General features: G+C 54.3%; 1 protein-coding gene across 9 annotated transcripts in view; it reads right to left on the bottom strand.

The window, feature by feature from the left end:
* Nucleotides 1-18,808, bottom strand: part of ZNF185 (zinc finger protein 185 with LIM domain) — a 59,490-nt gene extending 40,682 nt beyond the window's left edge. For all 9 annotated transcript variants that reach the window (XM_019792885.2, XM_019792888.2, XM_019792890.2 and 6 more), the window contains exons 1-8: nt 18,620-18,808; nt 4,868-4,946; nt 4,576-4,699; nt 4,128-4,193; nt 2,069-2,107; nt 1,900-1,977; nt 1,190-1,279; nt 227-313 (exon numbers count right to left, since the gene is read on the bottom strand). In XM_019792885.2, the coding sequence (XP_019648444.1) occupies nt 227-313; nt 1,190-1,279; nt 1,900-1,977; nt 2,069-2,107; nt 4,128-4,193; nt 4,576-4,699; nt 4,868-4,901 (518 nt within the window). In that variant the 5' untranslated portion in view covers nt 4,902-4,946; nt 18,620-18,808. The remainder of the gene's footprint in view (nt 1-226; nt 314-1,189; nt 1,280-1,899; nt 1,978-2,068; nt 2,108-4,127; nt 4,194-4,575; nt 4,700-4,867; nt 4,947-18,619) is intronic.
* Between the last annotated feature and the right edge of the window lie 1,779 nt (nt 18,809-20,587).

The raw sequence follows: 20,587 nt of genomic DNA, 5'->3' as shown, positions 1-20,587 counted from the left end.
ACCTAGGTTCTGCTCCATAAAACGTTCATAAGAGGGTCCTCTGAACTGGCCCAGCACTGAGTAGATGGTTCTGGGACTCAGTAAATGCCACCTGTTGCTGGCAGCCAGCACTGATATTATACATGTTGTGCATTTTGTCACCCCACCTGGCACAATTCCTATGTCACTGGTCCATGCAAACTTGGGCCACTGCCCTGCCCGTGGGATGCCCGGCGGGCACCGTTACCTCCGTTTCTGCTCATCAGACGAGAAGGGCACCTCTTCCTCTTCAGCAGACCCTGATGCTGAGCTGCGCCTGACGTTGTAGGGTGCCCTGGTGGGGGGAGGGTACTGTTGGTTGTGGCCCCTCCTCCCCCACCTCTGCCCCTGCTGTCACAGGCTGCCACCCTCAGCAGCCTGGCTTCCTGACTTACAACAATAATAGCACATGTTGGCATTGTTACCTCTGAGCCTTTGCTCATGCCACTTCTTTCTCCTCAAGAGCCAGCCCTCTTCTCTCTCCTTATTCCAACCTTAACTGTCCCTCAAGACCCAGTTCAAGCCTCTCCCCTTCTCCAGAAAGATTTCCTAGCTGTTCCATGTCACTGGATGATTGTGACAAGGGATATACAGCAATATAAAAACATGGGGCCCCTAGGAACTACAGGTAAAACCCACACCTCGGCCCAGAATCCCCCCTCCTTGGGCACATAGTGGGGGGCTTCTTTGATAGGGGCCAGAAGGAAAGCCCCAAAGATTTATATCCAAGAAGCAGCTGAGATTTCAGGACAAAATGCCAATAACTGATAGGCTGCCAGAACCATCAGGATGCTTGGGGTCATCAGGCCCCAGCCTAGCCTGGTCTGAACCCCAGAGGGGTGCAGAGCCATATCCCGGAAACAGAGTCAACCAGCAGCAGCTCCGGAGCCAAGATCCATAACCCTTTCTCCAAACCCACTGGCCCCTTTGATAAACTTCTTTACAGCCCCTGCTTTGCCTCAGATCAGAACTGCAATGCGTACAGCTGTCCAACTTTCTGGGGTTTGTCACCCTCTTGGTCACAGTGGCAACTGGCAGGAATGTCAGGCTGGCAGGACTGGCACTCCTTGGCCATGCTCAGAGGCAACCAACCAGCTGCCCTCAGCAGACCTGGTGTTTGGGCTGGTCCTTGGAGGAGGGAACTGAGCTGGATCGGCAACTGCGTACTTACAGCTTCTTGTAATCCTCAGTGGTCATCTTATAGCCAGAGGAAGAGGGGCGGGGAGGCCCAGTAGGAGCTGCTCTCAGCAGACCAGCAGAACTGGAGAGGAAAGAAGTTTCCATGTGCCCACTCCCAGGCCCCCTCTTGCTTCCAATTTGCCCACATGTCCCAACAGGCATGTAGCTGGTGGCCTTTCCTCTTTTCTTTCAGCCCTGCCAGACACCCAGAACATCTGCACCACCCTGAGCAGGGCAGCCCTCCTGCATCAGGGTGGGCTGCATCAGAAAGGCAGGGCCAAGGGGCCCAGGTTGAACTTGACACCAGGGTGCTTTGACGACATGTCACCTCAGTCTGCCGGGAAGAAGGTGGACTAAAGCACTCAGTGCAGTCAGCCAGAAGTCAAGCCTAAGAAGACCTCCCACCCTCCTCCCTGTGTCTCTGTCCCAGTGATCAGTGTCAGTCAGGTAGTGGCCCAGGGTCTCCCACAGGCACGGCTACTGGGAAACCCAAGTGTCCACACTGGGCCATACATCCACCTGGGGGCTTTCTGTCCCAGCACTGCTATCCAGGGCCCTGACCTACACAGGCAGAGAGCTGCCCCCTACCACCCTTTCCCCTGGTCCCCCGTAGTGACAGAAAGAGTAATGTCTCTGCCATGAGCTTGGCTTAGGCCCTCATACCTGCTGCTTGGCCTAGGCCCTCACCCCATGGACACACACCTTTTTGGAGTTCCGTTGGCCTTGGGGAAGTGCTGCTGGGGCTGACATGAGCTGTCTATGGGCTTGGTGAACACTCCCCTAAAAGAGAGCCCAGAAGAAGTAGCTCAGTGAGCTTCCCTGTGAGAAGCCAGGGAGCAGTGCAGGCAGCCATGGGGAAGTGGGCACCTACCGGATGATGTAGCCAGCGGGAGCCCTTGTGCTTGGAGGCCTGCCAAGGGAAAAGAAGGTATGAAGTGAAGCAAAGATGTCCTACTTTCTCCTGCACCCAATGTCAGCAAAGTGGATTGGCCAGTGGGTGTCCAAGTGTGGTCAGAATGAGAGGAGCAAGAGTGGCTAGCCACTTCCCAAGAGAGGCAGCCACCCCTTCACCCAGGCCAGGGTGCCTGTTATGCTCTGCCCATCTCTCTCACGCTCCCCAGGACAGGTACCTATGGCTGATTCTTCCAGGACTGGCTCAGTATGATCCTGGCTCACACAAGTGCCCAGAAAGGTGTATTCTATGGCTGAGCATTTGCTGAAGAGGGTTCTCCTCCAAACTCCAGCTTTTCCCTGGCCTGCCAGGCCCCAACACTCCCATGAGAAAGAGGTCTTTTGGGATTGCTGAGAGCCCTCTCACCCTCTGCTCTCAGAACTGGAGGCTCCATGGTCAGAGGCCTGGGCTGAGGCACGGCAGGGAGAGTCCATGGTCCCTGACCTGACGTCTCTGCACAGCCTCCTTTGGGGAGGCTCACGAGGGCCCAAGGGGTAGAACTAAAGCCAGCTGCCCGTCCCTTCCTGCTGCTTGGGGCTTCCCTCCTCTAGCTTCTGAGATGCCCACATCACAGTCTTGATAAAAGTTTGGGACTGGAAGGCATAAGTGGAAAACAGACTGCACATGCTGGGTGCCTCTTCCTTGGGAGCACCTGAGGGGGCTCAGAGGACTGGTAGTGGCAAGCAGACAAGAGCTGTGAGGTTGGGGTGCAGGGGCAGGAGACAAGGATTTGGCAGATGGCCCTTCTGTCTGGGAACAGAGGAGTCTGGTGTTGGAGTGGGGGTGGGGGAGTGGGTCTAAGGGAACCCCATGCAAGCAGGTGGGAAGGGCAGCCCAGAGCCTTAGTGTTGTCCATCTTGACACCCTCCTGGAGGGTGACACCCTGAGAAAGAAAGGTCACTTTTCCCCTGTCTAGGCACACAAACAGTATTGGCTGAAATTCCTGTGCCTAGGAGAGAATGAGAGCCAAAGTTTATGTAGACTTTCAGCTATCCCTGCTTTAGGCCCTGAGTCATAGTGCCCCAGGATGTGCTTTCCAAATATACCTCCAAACAGAAGCCCAGGGTGAGAACTGTACCACCCAAAGTAAAAAAGCTCCCCAATGAGTAGACTATCTTCAAACTGTCTTCAGGCCTTCACCAACTTTGCCAACTGCAGCAATCACAATGCATTATTCTCTCTTTTATGATCATCTCTCTACTTGGGTCATGCTTGTGTTCCCTAAGATGTCAGTTCCCTGAGGAGAGAGCTGTGTCCTCTGTGCCAAGCACAGGACCTGGCTTGGCTGGTAGTGGGTGTTGAGTCAGCAAACGGTGGTGATGGGCAAGTCCATAGTTACCAGACGCAGCCCCTAGGACTTAGCAGGGAACTTGGACCCCTCCCTTCCAGCTGCTGCCACTGCCTCTACCACCACCCGAGAAAGGCCCTGGCAACTGCACTCACCGTCGAGTGCCAGCTGTGTAGCAAGGCCCCTACCCTCTTACCTCTCAGGAGCTTCAGATCATCCCTAGACACTGACATGCAGAAAGTCCTCAAAATAGAGAGGTGATGGGCTGTTCCTTTTGGCCAGCTGTCAAAACATGTCATCCTGAACTTGGGAGACTGTTGGAACCAATCTGTGAGTCTCCTCTGACATGCTGATTATCAAGTGTACTCAGCAATCAGGGCTGCCTGAACCACCTCAGAGAGGTTGTCTTACCCCCTACAGGGGCTTCTCAATGTCCTGTAGACAGCTGGAACCATGGAGGCTCATTGGGCAGCCAGCTTCATGGTCACACAGCAAGGCCAGGTACCTGAACCCAGGGACTCCTTCATTCCCTTTCCCAAGAGGGAACAGAGCAGAAAAGCCTGTCCTTCCTGTGGATTTGAAATGACTCACTGCAGACCCTGACATGTCTTCCAAGCTTGGGCTCCTCCTTATCCCCTGAAGACTGCAGCATGAGGTCCACCCACCAGCCATCCGGGCACCACCTCTTACCTGGCCTTCGGCACTTCCCCAGCTGATGAAAAGGATGTGGCACGACTCCGACCAGAGGGCAGCTCTCTGGGAAAAAAAGGGTCATGAAAAAGTGGCTCCCTACCATCAGCCACCCTGCAGCCTTCATCCTAGAGGCTGCCTGCTGACCCAAAGCAGGTAAGGTGGGGTGCAGCACATGCACCTCAGTAACTTGGCCTACATTCCACAGGCATGCATGTACATGCCCACTCAGCCCCCAGGGCTTTCCCACCCTGTGACTTTGGTTGAGTCTGGCCTCAGCTGGATTGCTTTCCCATGCTCCACCCTCCCTAGCTGGCCTGTGGCCACATGGCCCCGCAGAGGTCTGAATGATAGAAATCCCTCAGCATCCCCAGGTATTGACAGGCCCCTGTGGATCACAGCCCCACTCCACCCCATTTTTGCTGGCCTCCCAGCTTCCTGGACTTACAAGGTGTGGCCCTCCGATTCATCCTGCTTGGTGATCCAGCTCTTGTCCCCCTTCAGTGTGGTTCGAACCTTCATCTGCTTGAGGACATTATTGCGTTCCTCCTCGCCTGGTGGTAGGGGCTTCCCTGGAGGGGGCAAGGCCAGGCAGCCTCAGAAGGGGACCCCAGCCCCAGAACCCTAAGGCCTCCCTTTCAGTGCTCCCAATATGCCACTCTCACTCTGTTGCAGTGCTTGTGGCCTTTGCAGGGCAGGCCACACACAAAGCCTGGGACAAGAGGGAGCCCAGGCCTCACCTTTAGTGCTGCCTCCGAGAGCTGAGATACTCATGGTGCTTGCTCTGCAGATCCCTTCTCAGTTGATTCGACAGGACTCCTGGGGGCAAAGGCAAGCATATGGCTTGTCACTTCATGCGTTTATAATGGCTCACAGGTCATCGTGTGGTCCCTGACACACCAAGACCACACAGACTGTCCTTTTGGCATTGGGAAGCAAGAGTTGGAGTTCTGGGTGGTGGGCAGAGGCCAGGGAGTGAGCACACACTGGCTCTGCCACTGTCGGGTGGTACATCCACCTGTCTGCCCAGAGCTGCTCACCTGGGGAACACGGCATGGGCTGCCGGGGCTGTCTGTTCAAGAGATAGCTGATAAGGGCAGGCTACAAACCCTCCTAGAGCGAGCTCTGATGGCCAGATTCCAGGATCAGGGGAGTATAGGGGAGAGGGTGGCAGCGGTGGAAGCTCCACAGAACAGGCTTCCTGAGGGTTGGCACTGGTGGACTTGGAAAGAGGGACTAGGGCAAGGGTGGGGGCTGGGAGACCAGCTGCTTTGGGGTTAGACCATCTCTCTCACTCTTTAGTAGCTGTCTGACAGACTTTGGGCTGGTCAGCTAACCTCTCCAGTCTGCCTCAGTGTCCTCATTTATAAAATGGGATTTTAAAAAGTCTACCCTTCAGGACTGCTATGAAGGCAGAATGCACCAATGTTCTTACAAATGCCGGGCACCACCTGGCACAGCAAAGATCTCAGGGAAGTTGGATAGAAGCCAAGCAGCAGTGACTCTCAACCTGTCCTCACTGGGAGAGGGGACCGTCAGTGGTCTTCCATCAGTACAAGCACAACCTGAGGGAGTGCAGCCCTGTGTGGCTCAAGGGGTTGGCTAGTTGTAAGGACTTCCTGCTGTGCTCTGCTTTCTTGCTCTTCCTCTCTGTATTCTTGCCCTGCTGTCCCTCCTTGCCTTTTCTCTGCCCTTAAGCCATGTGCTTCCCTCCCGTGGCCAGTGAGGGGTGGACCACGGTGGTCTCTGAGGCCTGCACAGCACCATGAAGGTCTTTGCCTCAGAAGGGGCTGGGGTGAAGAAGCCGACTCTCCAGGCTGGGACTGGCATGGTGCTTCAGGGAGATGGAAGGCCCATATTGTGAGTTTAATCCCAGCCCTGGCCTGCCACAGCTGGCCCCTTGGACCTCAAGGGAAGGGCTGGAGGTTCAGACAAGCAGGCATGATGGGAAGGAGGGGCTGTAGCCCTGCTAGAACAGTTCTGAGGCACAGCAGTCTCCCTCTTAGAAGCCTGCCACCCTCTGGACCTCTCCAGGGCCAGGCCCGGAGTGGCCAGGCCCTGCTGCCAGCTGGCAAAGCCTGGACATGTTTCTTTAGAGGTTAGGGGCACACTAAAATAGGTAAGGCAAGGGCCAAGAGAAAACCAAATTTGCCACATCAGCAAGAGCTTGCTTTCCCATAAACCACACTGAATGAGCAGCCCAGGAGGCCCAAGCCTGCTGCGTGCCAGGAATGGCACCTCATCACAGCGAATGGCAGCCCCACTGCCCAGCCCCTGACCAAAGCTGCCACGTCAGAGTTCTATTGAGCAGAACTCATTCCACAGGTGATCCTTGGACCTCATAGGTCCAACTGTTCCATCCCAGCAGCCCATGGAGTAGCTCTACTGGGCAGGACACACAGAGTTGCCACCTGGGATCTTGGCACCTCGGTCTGCTGGTGCTTCTGACTGTGAGACCTTGGGCAAGTCTCTCACCTTCTCTGGGCCACAGCTCAGGCCCTCCTACTGCTGAGTCTTTATGTTCCTTCAGGAAGTCATCAGTTTCCCCTTGACAAGCCTGTTGCCCACATTGCCTAGAAGTTTTCTGCCAAATCAGAACCAAATCAGCCACCTCCAAAATCAGGACAGATGCCCACACTTGCAGAATGATGGAGACAGAGGGGCCATTAGGAACTCCTTGGCCAGAGGCGCAGGGACATGTGTAAGAGCCCACAGCAAGAGGGAGTGGAGTTGTCTTAGGTCCCATCTTTACAGCTAAGACTCCATTCAGAAGACTCAAGGCTTATTGCCCCTGCCTCACCAGGCAAAGTGCAGGGCTGATGCCACATCTCACAAGTTGAATGTCCTTTTTTGATAGGATAATACATCTGAAAGAGGAAGGAAATAGAGTCTTCCCATGGGATTGAAGAAGGCAGCTCTTTGGAACAAGGAGCCTTTAAAATGATGAGCCCCAGCCAGACAGATGGACATATGAGGTTTGAATTCATGTCCCAGCTACAGAGCTGGCTTTTCCCTCCACTTCACCACTCCTTCCTCTTCCTGCCCCACACAGCCCTGGACCCCTGCTTTCATCTGTGCCTCATCCTGCACGTTGGCCCACATCAGCCCTTGCTTCTCACTCAGCTTCTGCTGGCTCTCCATTGTCTCTGAGCCTGGAGGCAAACGCCCTCGTCCCCAGACACTTTTCTCACAAATGCCACTTGGTGTTGACACTGTGCTCCAAGAAGACGATGTGCCTCAACATCCCTGGAAGGTGACCCTACCATGGTAATCCCTACGCCTTTGCTTACACTGGTACCCTCCCACCTGGAATGCCCTCCAACTCCGCCTGCTGAGCTAAGCCCTGCCCCTTCCTCAGGGGCCCACTTGTTTTGCTTTTTCCTGCTCCTACTGGGCTCGCCCCTCTTCCGACCTGAGTGCTTTGGTACCGCTGATCAAAGTCTTCCCAGACAAGACCTGCTCCCTCTCCCAGCCTCAGCAAAGACAGAACCCAGGTACCCCCCCACACACACTCCCAACACACACCCTGCACTCATTACCTGCACAGGAGGCTGGCAGGAGCCGTGCTTATGACTAACCAAACATTACCACCCCTCCTTGGACCCAGGTCTCCTCTCAGAACCACCATCCCTGTCATCCCCCATCAACAGCTGGGAAAACCCTCACTACAGACAGGCAGCTCTTATGCACTGCTGATGGAAAGGTCAATGGACACATCTTTTTGGAGGACAAATCTCTATATGTATTGGAAGCCTCAGACAGGGTAAGACCATTGGTCCTTCAGCTCCCCAACACAGCAATCTCTCCTAGGGAGACAAATGAGTAAGCAGAATGAAGTATATTACAGGGATGGTATCCTAGCGTTGAGTATAATGGCGAAAATTAGGCAATAATCTAAATTCCCAACAGTCATATTTAAACATATTCTGATCCATTATTCAAGCAAATACTATGTAGTCATTACAAATGATATTGATATATAGTGGTATTTAACAAGCCTTCATGTATATGGTTTCCTTATATCACTAAGTGAAAGAAAGCTTGGGAAAAAAATGTTAGAGGGGCGCCTCAGTAGCTCAGTCAATTAATCAGCTCAGGTCCTGATTTCAGGGTTGTGAGACCGAGGCCCACGTTGGGCTCCATGCTCAGTGCAGAGTCTGCTTGAGATTCTCTCTCTCCCTCTCCCTCTGCCCCTCCCCACACTCTAAATAAATAAATAAATAAAATCTTTAAAAAAAGATGTGTAGGATGGTGTCATTTACTTAAAAATCTAAGTACATTACAATGCACAGGAAAATAATCATCTGAATGGATATATACCAAAATACTTTGGTCTTTGTGTATTCTATTTTTCCTATAATGAATGTGCATTGCCTGGGTGATAAAGACTAAACAAACCATAGCTTAACCAAATGAAATGGGAGCTGGGGCTGCTTCGATAGCTAATGATGGATCTCAAAAGTTGATGCCAGGTGAGCAGTGCTGAGGAAGGACTTGGAAGTGAGGAGAGCCAACGGATACAATGGGGAATTCTCTCCCTCCCCCAGGATAAACATCTGGGGGGGTTGTGCCCTGGGCCTCTAGGAACCCTCTGTGCTGCTCTGAGTAGAGCCTTGCCACCTGAAGGCACACACGACCTCCTCTAGGATGCTGGGTTCTCTTTGCCCACAGCTTACGTGGGAGGGAGAACAGGCATGTTCCCACCCCACTTCTAGACTTCCTCTTCTTCTGGGCACTTGGGCTTCTTTCAAACCCTCCTAGGCCCCCTGGCACATGAGACCTGCCATCCAGAAGGGCCACCTGGCCTGGCAGCTCACATCTTTGCTCCTCATCCCTAAGTGGCTTCACATGACTGCGACGTTGTCCCACTGTCTGGGCCTCAATTTCCTCATCTGTAAAGTGTTGTCAAGCCACCAAGCCCACGGACCTACTCATTGGGTCTCCTCCTGGTAGGATACCCCTAAGCCAGAGCATGTGTCATTGCCTAGAATTTGGTGCCAGCTCTTTTCCGTCCCATAGTTTGGGTGTCATGATGTTGGTGGGTGTCCTTGTCTCCTAAATGGCCTGTGTGAGTGCATTTCTAGTCAGGACAGCCACTCTGTGCACCCTTTCAGTACTACAGCTCCTGTTTCTACCTTGATATGGAGAAGTCTCCCGGTACCTTAGGAATGGGCATATTGCCCTGCTTAGGGGCCTAGCCTGGGCCACTAAAGAAACAAGGTGGCTTATCTGCCACCCTTCACCCTAGCTATCCCCCATAGAACAACTCATTGTGCCAACTCCAAGCAAGGCCCTATACTCAGACTACACTAGCCTGTCCCAGGGCAGCTCAGGACCAAGTCCAAATCCTCCTGAGCAGGCCAGGCCACCTCAGACACTAGTCCCACCCTCTTGGCTCTTCACACCCTTCTTTCTATCCTCCTGTTAGCCTGCAGATGTCTCTTGGGGCAGTAAGGGGGAGCATCCTTAGCAAGAATGAGTGGGGAGGATGGTGATAAGCCCTCCCTAATGGAGATGGCCTCTGAATGCTCCTTCCTCCCTACTGCTGAAGCTTCTCAAAGGCTTTCCAGCAGCCTCCCAGGAAGGGGCCTCTTGCCCTGATTAGATAGAGAGAAGCAAAAAGCCAACGAGGGAGTGCAAGGAGCCTGTTTTCCCCAGGCCACAGCAAGCCTGGTGTGGTCAGGGAGTGGAGTCGGAGCTGATGCAAGCAGGAGCTGATGCAGGCAGATTAGCAGGAGGGAGGGAGCCAGGGAGTTGGAAGACAGTGACGCAAATGCTTGGCTGATGCACAAGGAGACAGAGATGGAGAGAGAAGCAGCAGGACGAGGGACGTCCCATCACCCCACAAGGACAGGACGTGCTCTGCCTTCAACATGAGAAGACTAATTCAGAGAAAATTTTCTAGAATTGCCACCCTGCTTGACTTTCCACGTTGTGCATGCCCCTTTTCTCGAGCAGGCTTCAGTGTCTTTGCCCTTGCAGCTACCTCCTTGCCAAATGGCCTCGAGCCTCAGCCCAGGCAGCACCTCCAAGAGGAGCCCTCAAGTCCCACAGCTCCTTGGCTGAGGAACACAGCCTGGTCCCATTCTCAGTCACACTGCACTACAAATGTCTGCATTTCCCACTGGCCTGGAAGGAAAAGGGAACCATAGGAGAGGAAGAAGGCGTAGAGGCACAGAGCCCACCTCAATCAGAGAGCACAGCATCTTCCCTGGTGGCTGTCTCTGGCCCCTGAGTGTCACCCATCCCGGAGCCCTTACTCTGGTGCTGCAGCTGCCCCCACACCGGCCCGCCCCAGGATTGAAATGCCCTTCCCCGCCTCTCCCCGCACAGCTGGGACAGGCTGGCTTCTTCCAGACAACTGGGTGAACAACAATGAGGGGGCAAGGCCGCCAGGCCTGAAAACACAGGCAGCACAGCCCTCAGTCCCACGGGCCCACCCCATCCCCTGGGACTCTGACTTGGGACCTTTGTGCCAAGGGCTTATGTGAAAGAAGACAGCAAGCTGAGCAAGTGGGTGGCTGGGGACTGGGGGAGTGCTGGATGCCAGGCAGGGACCTCATAGGCAAACTGGAAGGAAAGAGGAATAAAACACCCTTAGCTTCACACACGAAGGAGCCGCAGCCAAAGGACACAGGTGTTGGGGCTTGTCTGAATGTGTGTGTGCTGGGCGCTGGCCACAGTGAGCAAGCATGAGTAGGCACACCACAGACAGAAGAGCAGGGCAGGACTTCTTCCCCAGAGGTGAGTTTTGACAATCTGTACCCAGAGGGCTGAGAAGGAGCCCGGCTGTGTTTCCCCATGTGTATCAACTTTTTGTGGGCCCCATCCCTGGCCAGCAGGGATCACATGCAGTTCTGTCTTTTGGAACCTGAGCCTGCAGCTCAACTCTCGGCTGACCCCTTCAGTGTAAGTCAGGGGCTGGCTGAGGAAGCAGTGGAACAGGACAAGAGGGCACAACCCAAAGCATGGCCCATACGGTCAAGCCCAGTGACCAAATACAGATGTGGCAAGTGACATCTAAACAAACACATCGAGGCCTTGGGCCACCCAGTGCACAGGCCAGTTGCTGGGCCAACTTCAGGCCATATTGGAGTAAAATTCTGTCTGTGAGCATTTTCATGGGGCTCCAAAGCAGAGCCCAAGAATCACTTCGGCAAAAACGTAAGTGCTCCCATCTGGGTCATGAGGGAAGAGGTAAAATGATGAAAAGTCCCTTGTCTCTCAGCAACTTGTTCCTAAGATGGGTAAACCCAGCCAGTTCTGATCCTTCCACCGGGCACTGTTAGGTAGTCTCACAGAAGATAGCTGGCCTGGAAGGATGGAGACTCCTTTCCCCCATGGAACCTTGGCTCCCCATCATTGGGTGAGGGTGTCAATGACTGAACTACGGAAAGACAAAGCCTGCAAGGAGGACCCCAGCTGTCATACCTGTCCCCTCTTGCCTTCCTATAACAGCCTGATTTGGGCTCTACAATCCCAAGGCCCTGGGCTGCTAGGACCCACATAGCTCCCCTGACCAGAGTCCCCCCATGGCTCCTTTCTGGCCCACTGGTGATGGGGGATTCTGAGCATGGGGATGAGGCTCCTGCTTATTCTCACTGTAAATGTTCCCTCTGGACAAACTGCCATCAGTGGCCCCAGGATGGGGGGAAAGACTAAAAGAAAAGACCCGTGCCTTAGATCCACATTCCAGAATGGGTATCTGGGTCCTCTTTGGGTGTGTTGCAAGCAAATGCCTTTAAGCTTCAAGGTAAGAGTCCTCCCTTGTGCATAAATGCCCATGAGAGGCCCCCCCTCAAGCTTCTTCAGGGTAATGAACTATACCAAGATTGGGGTGGTCTGGGTTACCAGGATAAGGGTAACACTGAGGTAGTCAAAACCTGCCTGCTAGACAACCCTGACTGCTACCTTTTCCCTCTAAGCAGCAAAAATAGAAGCTAAGAAGGGGGTAGGAGACAATGCTTGTTCAGAAAGCTGTAGAGCCAAGCCAGCTGCATTCATTATGTGTCATTTCATGGGAGGGGCACACTCATTCTGTTAGAGATGTGGAGGACTTGGCCAAGGCTGAGAAGCCACACATCCATGATGTCTCTTCCAACTCAGGTGCAAATGAAAGAGCACTAGACAAGGAGTCCAAGTCCTAGTTCTGTCCGAACAAGTCACTGGACATGTCAGTCACTCTCTGGTTGAAGATGAAGTCCCTAGTCAGGGGGGGAAGGCATGAGCTCATCACCAGGGCACGAGACCCCATGTAGTGTGGTTTTCAGGGAGCTTCCCTCCCTGTTCTGTCCTCCCTCTGGAACATCCCCCGGAGTCAAAGGCCCAGCGTCTTACAGAGTGCCTAGGCCATGGGGCAGGCTCTCCCAGGAGGATGCAGAGGGAAGTCCAAGGATGAGCTGGCATGCAGTCCACATGCCAGGCTGAGAAAGGCCTGGACAAAGAGATGAATGGAGTGAGGCCACAGGCAGGATATAGCATGGAGTGTGAAGGGGCTGGGAATGCCAAAGTCAGGGAGTGCAACCCCTCACCCAATCCTTTTTTTTTTTTTAAGATTTTATTTATTTATTCGACAGAGATAGAGACAGCCAGTGAGAGAGGGAACACAAGCAGGGGGGAGTGGGAGAGGAAGAAGCAGGCTCATAGCTGAGGAGCCTGATGTGGGGCTCGATCCCATAACGCCGGGATCACGCCCTGAGCCGAAGGCAGACGCTTAACTGCTGTGCCCCCCAGGCGCCCCCCCCCCCAATCCTTTCTGAAGGTACTTGGCCTAATGTCTAAGTTTAGACCCAGGCCAACACTCAGGCAGCCAATGGCTGGAATGATCAAATGTTTTATGAAACAGCCGCCTGTGGCCAGGTCTCACGAATGAAGACATCCTGATTCCCAGTCTCAGCATTTGGCCAGAGGACAGTATGCAGACAGGTTGCTTTCCTCCAGGAGGGGTGGAGCAGGCACTGTGCTGCTGCTCCAAGGATTCCCAGGATCCAGAGGGTCTCAGCAGCACTCCAGGAGTAGGGGTCCCTTCAGAGACCTGCCAGAGTGATGGCTGAGTGGCTGGGTCATGTCAGAGCTCCCCCACCCCCCAGTCTTCTGCTCAGCATGCAGCTCCCAGGAGCCCCAGAAGAGCAGAGTACCTTGACCTGCATATGACACTGCAGTCCCAGGGATTCCTGCATGGAGGCTAATAGGGCAGCAAGAAGGAGGTGCACCACGTGGAAGAAAGAGCTGGAGGAGACTCGGATTACAGAGAGAAAAATGTAATATGGAAAAAGAATGCGTGCGTGTGGGGGGGGGGAGTATTTGTAAATGTGCTTTACAGGTAAATGACTTCTACATGAAAGTCTGGAATTTCACCTTCCCCCAGTCCACCCCCAACATCCCAGAATCTAGACTTCTCGGCGTCAGTGCTGGAGGGCTCTGGGAGCTGAGGGCTCTGGGAGGCAGCTGCCTGAGGGTCTGAGGCAGGCCAGCTCTCTCCAGAGGCAGTGAAAAGTTCAAGCTCCAAGGGGGCAAAGGGAGCCATGGCTGCCTGTTCCTCCTGAGGGGCTGGGATTTCTCCTGGCTCTCCTGTGCCCATTTTCTAGTTCTCTATAGGCTGGATACAAGTGACTGCTTGGGGTGACTGAGCCATTTCAGAGGTGGCTTAGCCTCAAGGGTCAGCAAGGGCTTCGGGGCAGGGCCCTCTGAGATGTTCTGTGGAGGCCAGGGGCCTGGGCAGGGCTAAAATGATGGGGAGAGCAGAGCCCATGAGGCCTCACTCCAAACAGAACCCCTTGCCAGAGCCACCTATGTGAATTATTCCTATTGTTTCCAGGGCCTTCACCTCCCCTGCTGTAGCAGAAGAAGGGGCCCAGTGGAACCGTGGGAGTTTTCCTTCAGGGCCTGGGCTGGCTCTGTCCTCCACTCCCTGTACCCTTGTAGCCTGAGAACCAAGCGGTCTTAAGCTTATCGCAGTGGGGCAGAGATGCTATCCCAATCTGCACACAGACAGCCAAAGGGGTTGAAAAGGAATCAGGGGTCATGGAGCCCACCCCCAGCTCAACCAACTCCCTCCTCAGGAATACCCCTGTACTGTCACCACTGCCACCTAGTCACCCTTTGCCAAAGCAGGCTTGGTGACACGGAAGTCTCCCCCAACTTGCCCCTAACACTGGCCAAAGAATTCCTTTTGTCCTAGTCACAGGTGATCATGAGTAAAGCTCAAGAGGAAAGGAGGTACCCAGCCGCCTCTTCCCACCAACAACACCTCCCACCTCAGCAGTTTTCTCCCCTTCCTGTCAGCCCCAGACCCAGAGTCTCCTACACTCCACCCTTACCTATTATCATTGTCCCCATGTTTTGGACAAGAATATGGAGACTCAGAGAGGTGAAAGCATTTGCCCAAGGCCACATTTTCATTTATTCAACAACCATTCATGGAAAGTTGGCAGCCAGGCTGGGTGCTGGGCAAACAAACAGACAGACAGGAACCTAGGGCAGCCCTTCTAGGGCACAGCCAGAGTGCTGCATTTCCCAAGGAAGTGCCGTTGGCTCAGGCCTTCCCAAAAGAATGAAAGAATGAGTAGGAACTCACCAGGCAGAAACGGTGAGACAAATCCTGGGTCTTTGCTTTGTTTTTTTAGTCTAAACCAGGCACTGCCTGATGTAAGCATTTTCACCCATTCTTGTGACTGGAACGCCTTGCCACATCAAGCTCTCTGGAAAACTGACCTAGTCATCAGAAAATGGTGTGCCGAGCCAATGATCACAGGAACCAGACTAAAGGGTCCAAGGCCAGGACCATCAGCGGCAACCTGCTGCAGCACGGGGCCTGCCCACCGCTGGCCCCAGAGGCCAGGTCTCCTCTCTGACCCAGGGCACGGCCACAGGGCTCTACAGCCACCTCCACCATCACCACTAACGGCTCTGCTTCTTGGCTCTCTCTGGAAGGGGGAAGTGAGCATGCTTCCCATGGGAAAAACCTAGACGGTGTTTCTGAAAATGGCCTCTGGGTCCCTCTAGAATCCAAAACTCCTGGGACATGTGCTTAAGCTGTAGTTTCCTGCCTCCCCACATTACAGTTTGACAACAGGCCTCTTAACTTTTCATTTTCCAGGCCCTTCTCCACCCAGACCTGTCCCTCCTGCTTTCCTGCCCCCACCCTTCTCAGTTCTCAGTCATTGCCCAACACAGGCAAGTAATCAGAAAACACTCACCAACTGCGTACATGCTTGTCTGTGAGACAAGGTAACCTGACTCCATTCCTAATCCTCAAATGAGTCTTGACCGAGTGCCCCTCTGTGCCTCAGTTTCCTTTCTGGAAAAAACAACCGACGCCAGCCCTGCCCACTTCCTGACCCCTCCATGGCCACTCCTCAATGAATGTGACTGTCACACAAGTGCTCCTAAAGAAAGTCATCAGAAAAGTTCACGGCAGGGGGTCCAGGTCAAGCTTTGAGGCAGTTCTTGGTACCATTCTCACAACTTTTCTGTGAGTTTTAAATCAATCCAAGATAAACAGTTAAAAATGAAAACAGCAAACATTTAAAAAGAAAGCAAATCAGATTTTAGTAGGCATGCAGAAATGACCAAAGAATTAAATGTCCCTAGCAAATAATTTAACTGTGGGTAGACACCATATGCTTCATTGGAACAGACTAGCAGGGATTTTTAAACCATTTTTCTTTAGGTGGGGAGCCCACATTCCTTCCGACCTGGCCCCAACCTCACCCCTGGCCACCATGGCCCCTGGAGGACACTGTGGTCCTGGCTCAATCTATGTCAGCCTCCAGCTGCTTGCAGCTGCTTGCAGCAGCTCCTGGCTTCAGCCTCCCTTCCGTAGAGGTGACAAAACTGAGGCCTCCAGGGGTTGGGTGATGTGCTCACGTTTGCACAACTAGCTGGTGGCTGAGCTGGGGTTTGAACCCAATCTGACCTGTGAGCTGCTCTCTTACCACTAGGCCTGTTCCATCACACACTCTACTACCATTCATCTCCTTGCTCCACTTCATGAGTCTCCTGCCAGCTCACTGACTCTCAGCAGCAAGGATGCCAACTTCTCCCGAACAGCACTCTCAGGCACGTGGGTCCCCCAGGTGCACTGCCCTTGTCCTGCCATCAGCCAGGCACGTTGGAAATGAATGCAGAGTCCCTGATGATTCCCAACCACAGGAGCCCAAAGGCCTGGGGCACCATGTAGGTTGCTGTTCAGAGCTCTGAAGCCATGGAGAAAACAGCTCTCCTCTTCTCCAGCCATGGTCCTATCCCAGCCCAGGAGGGCCCGGCAGCTTGGGAAACCTCAGGGCTCAGCAAGCAGAAAGCAAGCTGGTGTTATGCATGAACTGGCACCTTATGGGCTGTGGCTTGAAGCAAAATCCAGACCAAATGGATCAGTCACCCGTGGAGGCTGAGTGGGGAAGGAAGAAGGCAGACTTCCAGCTTCCAGAGTACACTGAGCCAGATTTGGGACTTCTCTCGGCATGAGACGGAGGACAGTTCAGGGACCAGGTGCTGATGCCTATCAGGGCCACTAGGCAGAAACACGGGGGAGGCTGAGGTGAAACACTGGCCACCCCTGGGGTCACTGCCCTCAGGTGGGGGACTGTCTGAATTCTGGACTCTAACTGAAGAGGAAGTGAGGTGGGCGCTTTTGATGCTGGTGGTAGCTCCCTACTGAGTGGCTGACCATCTTCCCAGCCAGACTGTCACGCCTTGAGGCAAGGCCTGCATCTGATTTCTCTCCAGGTCCCCACTGCCAAGCTCTATGTAGAACATACAGGGACTTAGGAAGAACTCACTTTGATTTTTCAGGAATAAGAGGGAGTCTAGACTCATGCAGCCTCAAAGGATATGGAGACATTGATCTGGCAACTGCTGAGCTCCTCCCCTTGCTTCCAAGCCCTCCTTCTCTAAGAAGCTTTTCCCGATCCTCCGAGTCAGAGCTGCTCCCCTGTTCCAGTCTCCCACAGCCCCTTGTGTTTATGCCACTCAGAGCCGCAGCACCCAATATGGTCATGGGCCACCTCTGTCGCTGACTTGTGAATGTCCAAAGGGTGGAAATGAACAGATCTGGGGCACGTGCTGTGTGCTGCTCTGGGTACCTTCCATCAGCATTCCACAGCTGGGTATAGAGCCTCCAGGCGGGCCGGAGCATCTGAAGTCCGGGCCAGGAAGGCACAAGGGCTGGGGCTGATAATTGGTGGAAGGAGGGGGTAGGGCAAGTGAGGTGGATCTGCTCCTTCCCCTCTTGGGATGGCCCAGGGGTAATGAGACAAACAGCACAGGCACCAAGACCAGCCGGGAGGCTGGCCCCTGGTCTGTGCATTTATGTCCTGGCTAGATGCTTTTGAGTGGCAAGCAGGGCCTCTGACCTCGCCCCTGGGCTGCCCCTGATTTTTCAGATGGGGCCGCGGAGGCTTTGGGAAGGAAGCACCATCCCCTTCTTCCCTTTCCCCCCAGACTTGCCCTGCAGCATTATCTGAGCTGGCGAGGAGCAGGAACCCAGAGCTCTTCCCCACTGCCCAGGCTTATCAATCTGCCCATGGGACCCTGCCTCCTGTCCCAGCCAGGTACCATGACCAGAAATCTAAAGGGTTATGACACCAGAGCAAGAGCGGGTCCAGGTGCAGAAGGCCTCGACCACTGCTGAATGGGGTGTGAGGGGGTTCCCTCTCACAGGGTTCACAGAGTGTGATCCTGAGATGCACAGCCTTTCACAATGTCAAAGCTAAGTGTAAACAGCTCAGTGAAAATACAATTCCGACCACACCACAGATGTTCCAGAGCCCAGTCCCACCCACTCACACTAAACTCATCTGAGCCCCCGGCAGCCCTGGGTGTCCTGATATGTCACCTCCTTGGACTGATGGAGCTGCCCGGGTGCCCCCAGCTCAGAAGTGGCAGAGCAGTCGGGTATCACTCTGCTTTTCCAAAGAGGACAGGCTCTTGGCTCCCCTGCCCCCATCCAAACAATTCAGCCATAGAGCCAGTTTGCTGCAGATCCCGTTGATAACACCCAGTGACACTTGATTCGGCGCCTTCTGTCTGGGGCAGCTACCTTTCTGGTAGCCCTCCAGGAGGTAGCCCTGTGCCCAGCACATCCTCAACACAAGCAACCCTCAAGCCCCCTGCTCTGGGCTTCAGGGAGAGCCAGCCTGTGGATCTCAGTGTTCTTACCTATAAAATGGACACAGTGAACTAGCTGATCTGAAATCTCCTGATTCTTTTGCCTGCAATCAACTCTCAGAGCACCCTGGCCCCAGGCCATTCACTAACAATCAAACCCTCTCTTCCAGAAAGGGTGAGGAGGCCAGACTTCTTTGCCTCTCTAGGTTAGTATCTTTGCTTACAGTGAAAACTAGAAAACCAACTGCACTGCCTGCCTGGTGATGATTATGGAAGGGGAAACTGAGGCCCTGAGCTGTCTCTGCCACCTGGCTGGTAATGGGCCAGGCGTCCCCCCGCTGCCTCTCCACCGGGCCTCTCCACCGGCGGCGACTCGACAGCCCTACCTGGCACAGGTGCCCGGCTCGCGGGGCGGGCAGAGAATCGGGCGGGCACCTGGTGCGGGGTCCCTCAGGTGGACAGCGCCCAGCCGGGCCGGGGCGGCGGGTGCGGGGCGGCGGGCCCCGTCCAGCGGAGAGAGCGCAGGGCAGCGAGAAGGCGCGGACTGGGCTCCACCCGCAGGAGAACAAACAGGTTTTCACCGGCGCCCAGTGCCTCGCCCCTCGCCCCTCCCCTCGGCCGGCCCCTTCCTCTGCCCTCTCTTGGGGTAGGTAGATGCGCCTGGCACATTCCGCACATTCTCCCGCCAGTGTCCTCGGCCCGCCCGCCCCTTCCCAGCCCCGCCCCGCGGGGCTGCTGGAGAAATCAAGGCCGGGGCTCCCCACGCCGAGCCCAGAGCAAGTTCCAGAAGACTCTGCCACGGTGGAAAACTTCCAGGCAAATTCCTTCGGGCTTGTGGCCCTAGGCGGGGAGGTCTCCGCCACATGAAGGGCCCCGGCTGCCTATTGCGCCCCTGCCCGCAGCCGACGCGATCTGGCCCCCACTCAGGGCCAATGACTTCCACAGATGCTGCGAGTTAATTCTGTTGAGAACTACTGTTCCTAGATCCATTTTACAGATGAAAATCCCAGACAGGGGCGGGGAGGGGACCGGGGGGCCAGAGGCTGAGATCATACAGGAAGTCCCAGAGGCTGGGAAGGAGGAGAAGAAAGTGAGGGAGCCTGGTTCACTGCGGGCATTAGGGAAGTTCTCACCCTGGAAGGCCGTACTGGGAGCACCCTGCCAGCAAGCCGGGCCACCTCACAGGTGACACATCCAGACCCCTAGGGCCAGCGCAGTTTGATAAGTGTCATTCATTCATGCTTTTTGAGTACTTGTGTCATTGAATCATGCTTGTTAAGTACTTGCTGTGTGCAAGGCACGGGGCTAAGGGCTGGAAAGGAGGGAGCATCAAAAGAAGCCCCAACCCTACCTGTGGGTCCAGGGAATGCCTCCAAAGCGAGGGACAGTTAAATCAGTCCAACAGAGGCATAGAGTTGGCCAAAATTTGGCCTATCAGGATGACAGGCTCAAGTGTAAGTCCCAAATGGCCCGCCAATCTATGGACTTCTGCGCATGCCCGCTGCCACCACCCTAGTCCAGGCCTGGGCTATGGAACCAGCCTCCTTGCTGGTTTCCCTGCCTCTGGCCTTGCCTTCCTTCCCATCCAGTCTCCACACAGAGGTCAGTTTAATAGTTTACATGCTTGCAACTCTTTGATGGCTTCCCATTGCTCTCAGGATAAAAGCTAAACTTTAAGGGAGCCCAAGGATAGGTGGCGCCAACCTCTCTCTGCAGATCCAGCCACACTCTCCTCCTTCTGCCTTCTGAATATCTCCTATCTCCTTGGGGCCTTTTCTCCTGGCACTCAGACTCCCTAGAATGTTCTTTGTCCCCTTGTCTTAGTCATTCTACAAACCTTCTCTCAAGTGGCTGTACATCCTTTCCACCTGGGCAAGTAGATTGCTTCCTTCTCCTGGTTCCCTCTGCTGACATTGATCTAGCGTAGTAGCCATCGCCCCTTATTGTTCGAGATGGTGAGCTCCAGAAGGGCAGCGCCCTATCTGAGTCATCACTGGGACACAGAGACAAGCACAGGGGGTTGGAGAGGGATTGCAGAAGGAGGGGATTGACGCGTGATTGAAACTCTGGAAGCCATTCACATTTTCTCTTCCTGGGCTTTGTCAGGTGGGGAGAAGGTGACCCTGTGTCTGTGTGACTATGTGTGTGGGAGTGGAGATGGGGGAATTGTATACAAAGTTACTTCGGTTCATCTGTCTCTTGCCAGTCAGCATTTTTCTGCTTCCAGTCTGGTGACTAGCATGTAATGACTTCCCATCCCCCACCTTGGGCTGCTGGTAGCCACGGATTTGGCTTGGCATCCTAACTCCTAAATATACTCACTGTATGACCTAGAGTGTGTCACATCCCCTTTC

Source organism: Ailuropoda melanoleuca, chromosome X (genome assembly GCF_002007445.2).
Source record: "Ailuropoda melanoleuca isolate Jingjing chromosome X, ASM200744v2, whole genome shotgun sequence".
NCBI lineage: Eukaryota > Metazoa > Chordata > Mammalia > Carnivora > Ursidae > Ailuropoda > Ailuropoda melanoleuca.
This window is presented reverse-complemented; position numbering and strand designations above follow the sequence as displayed.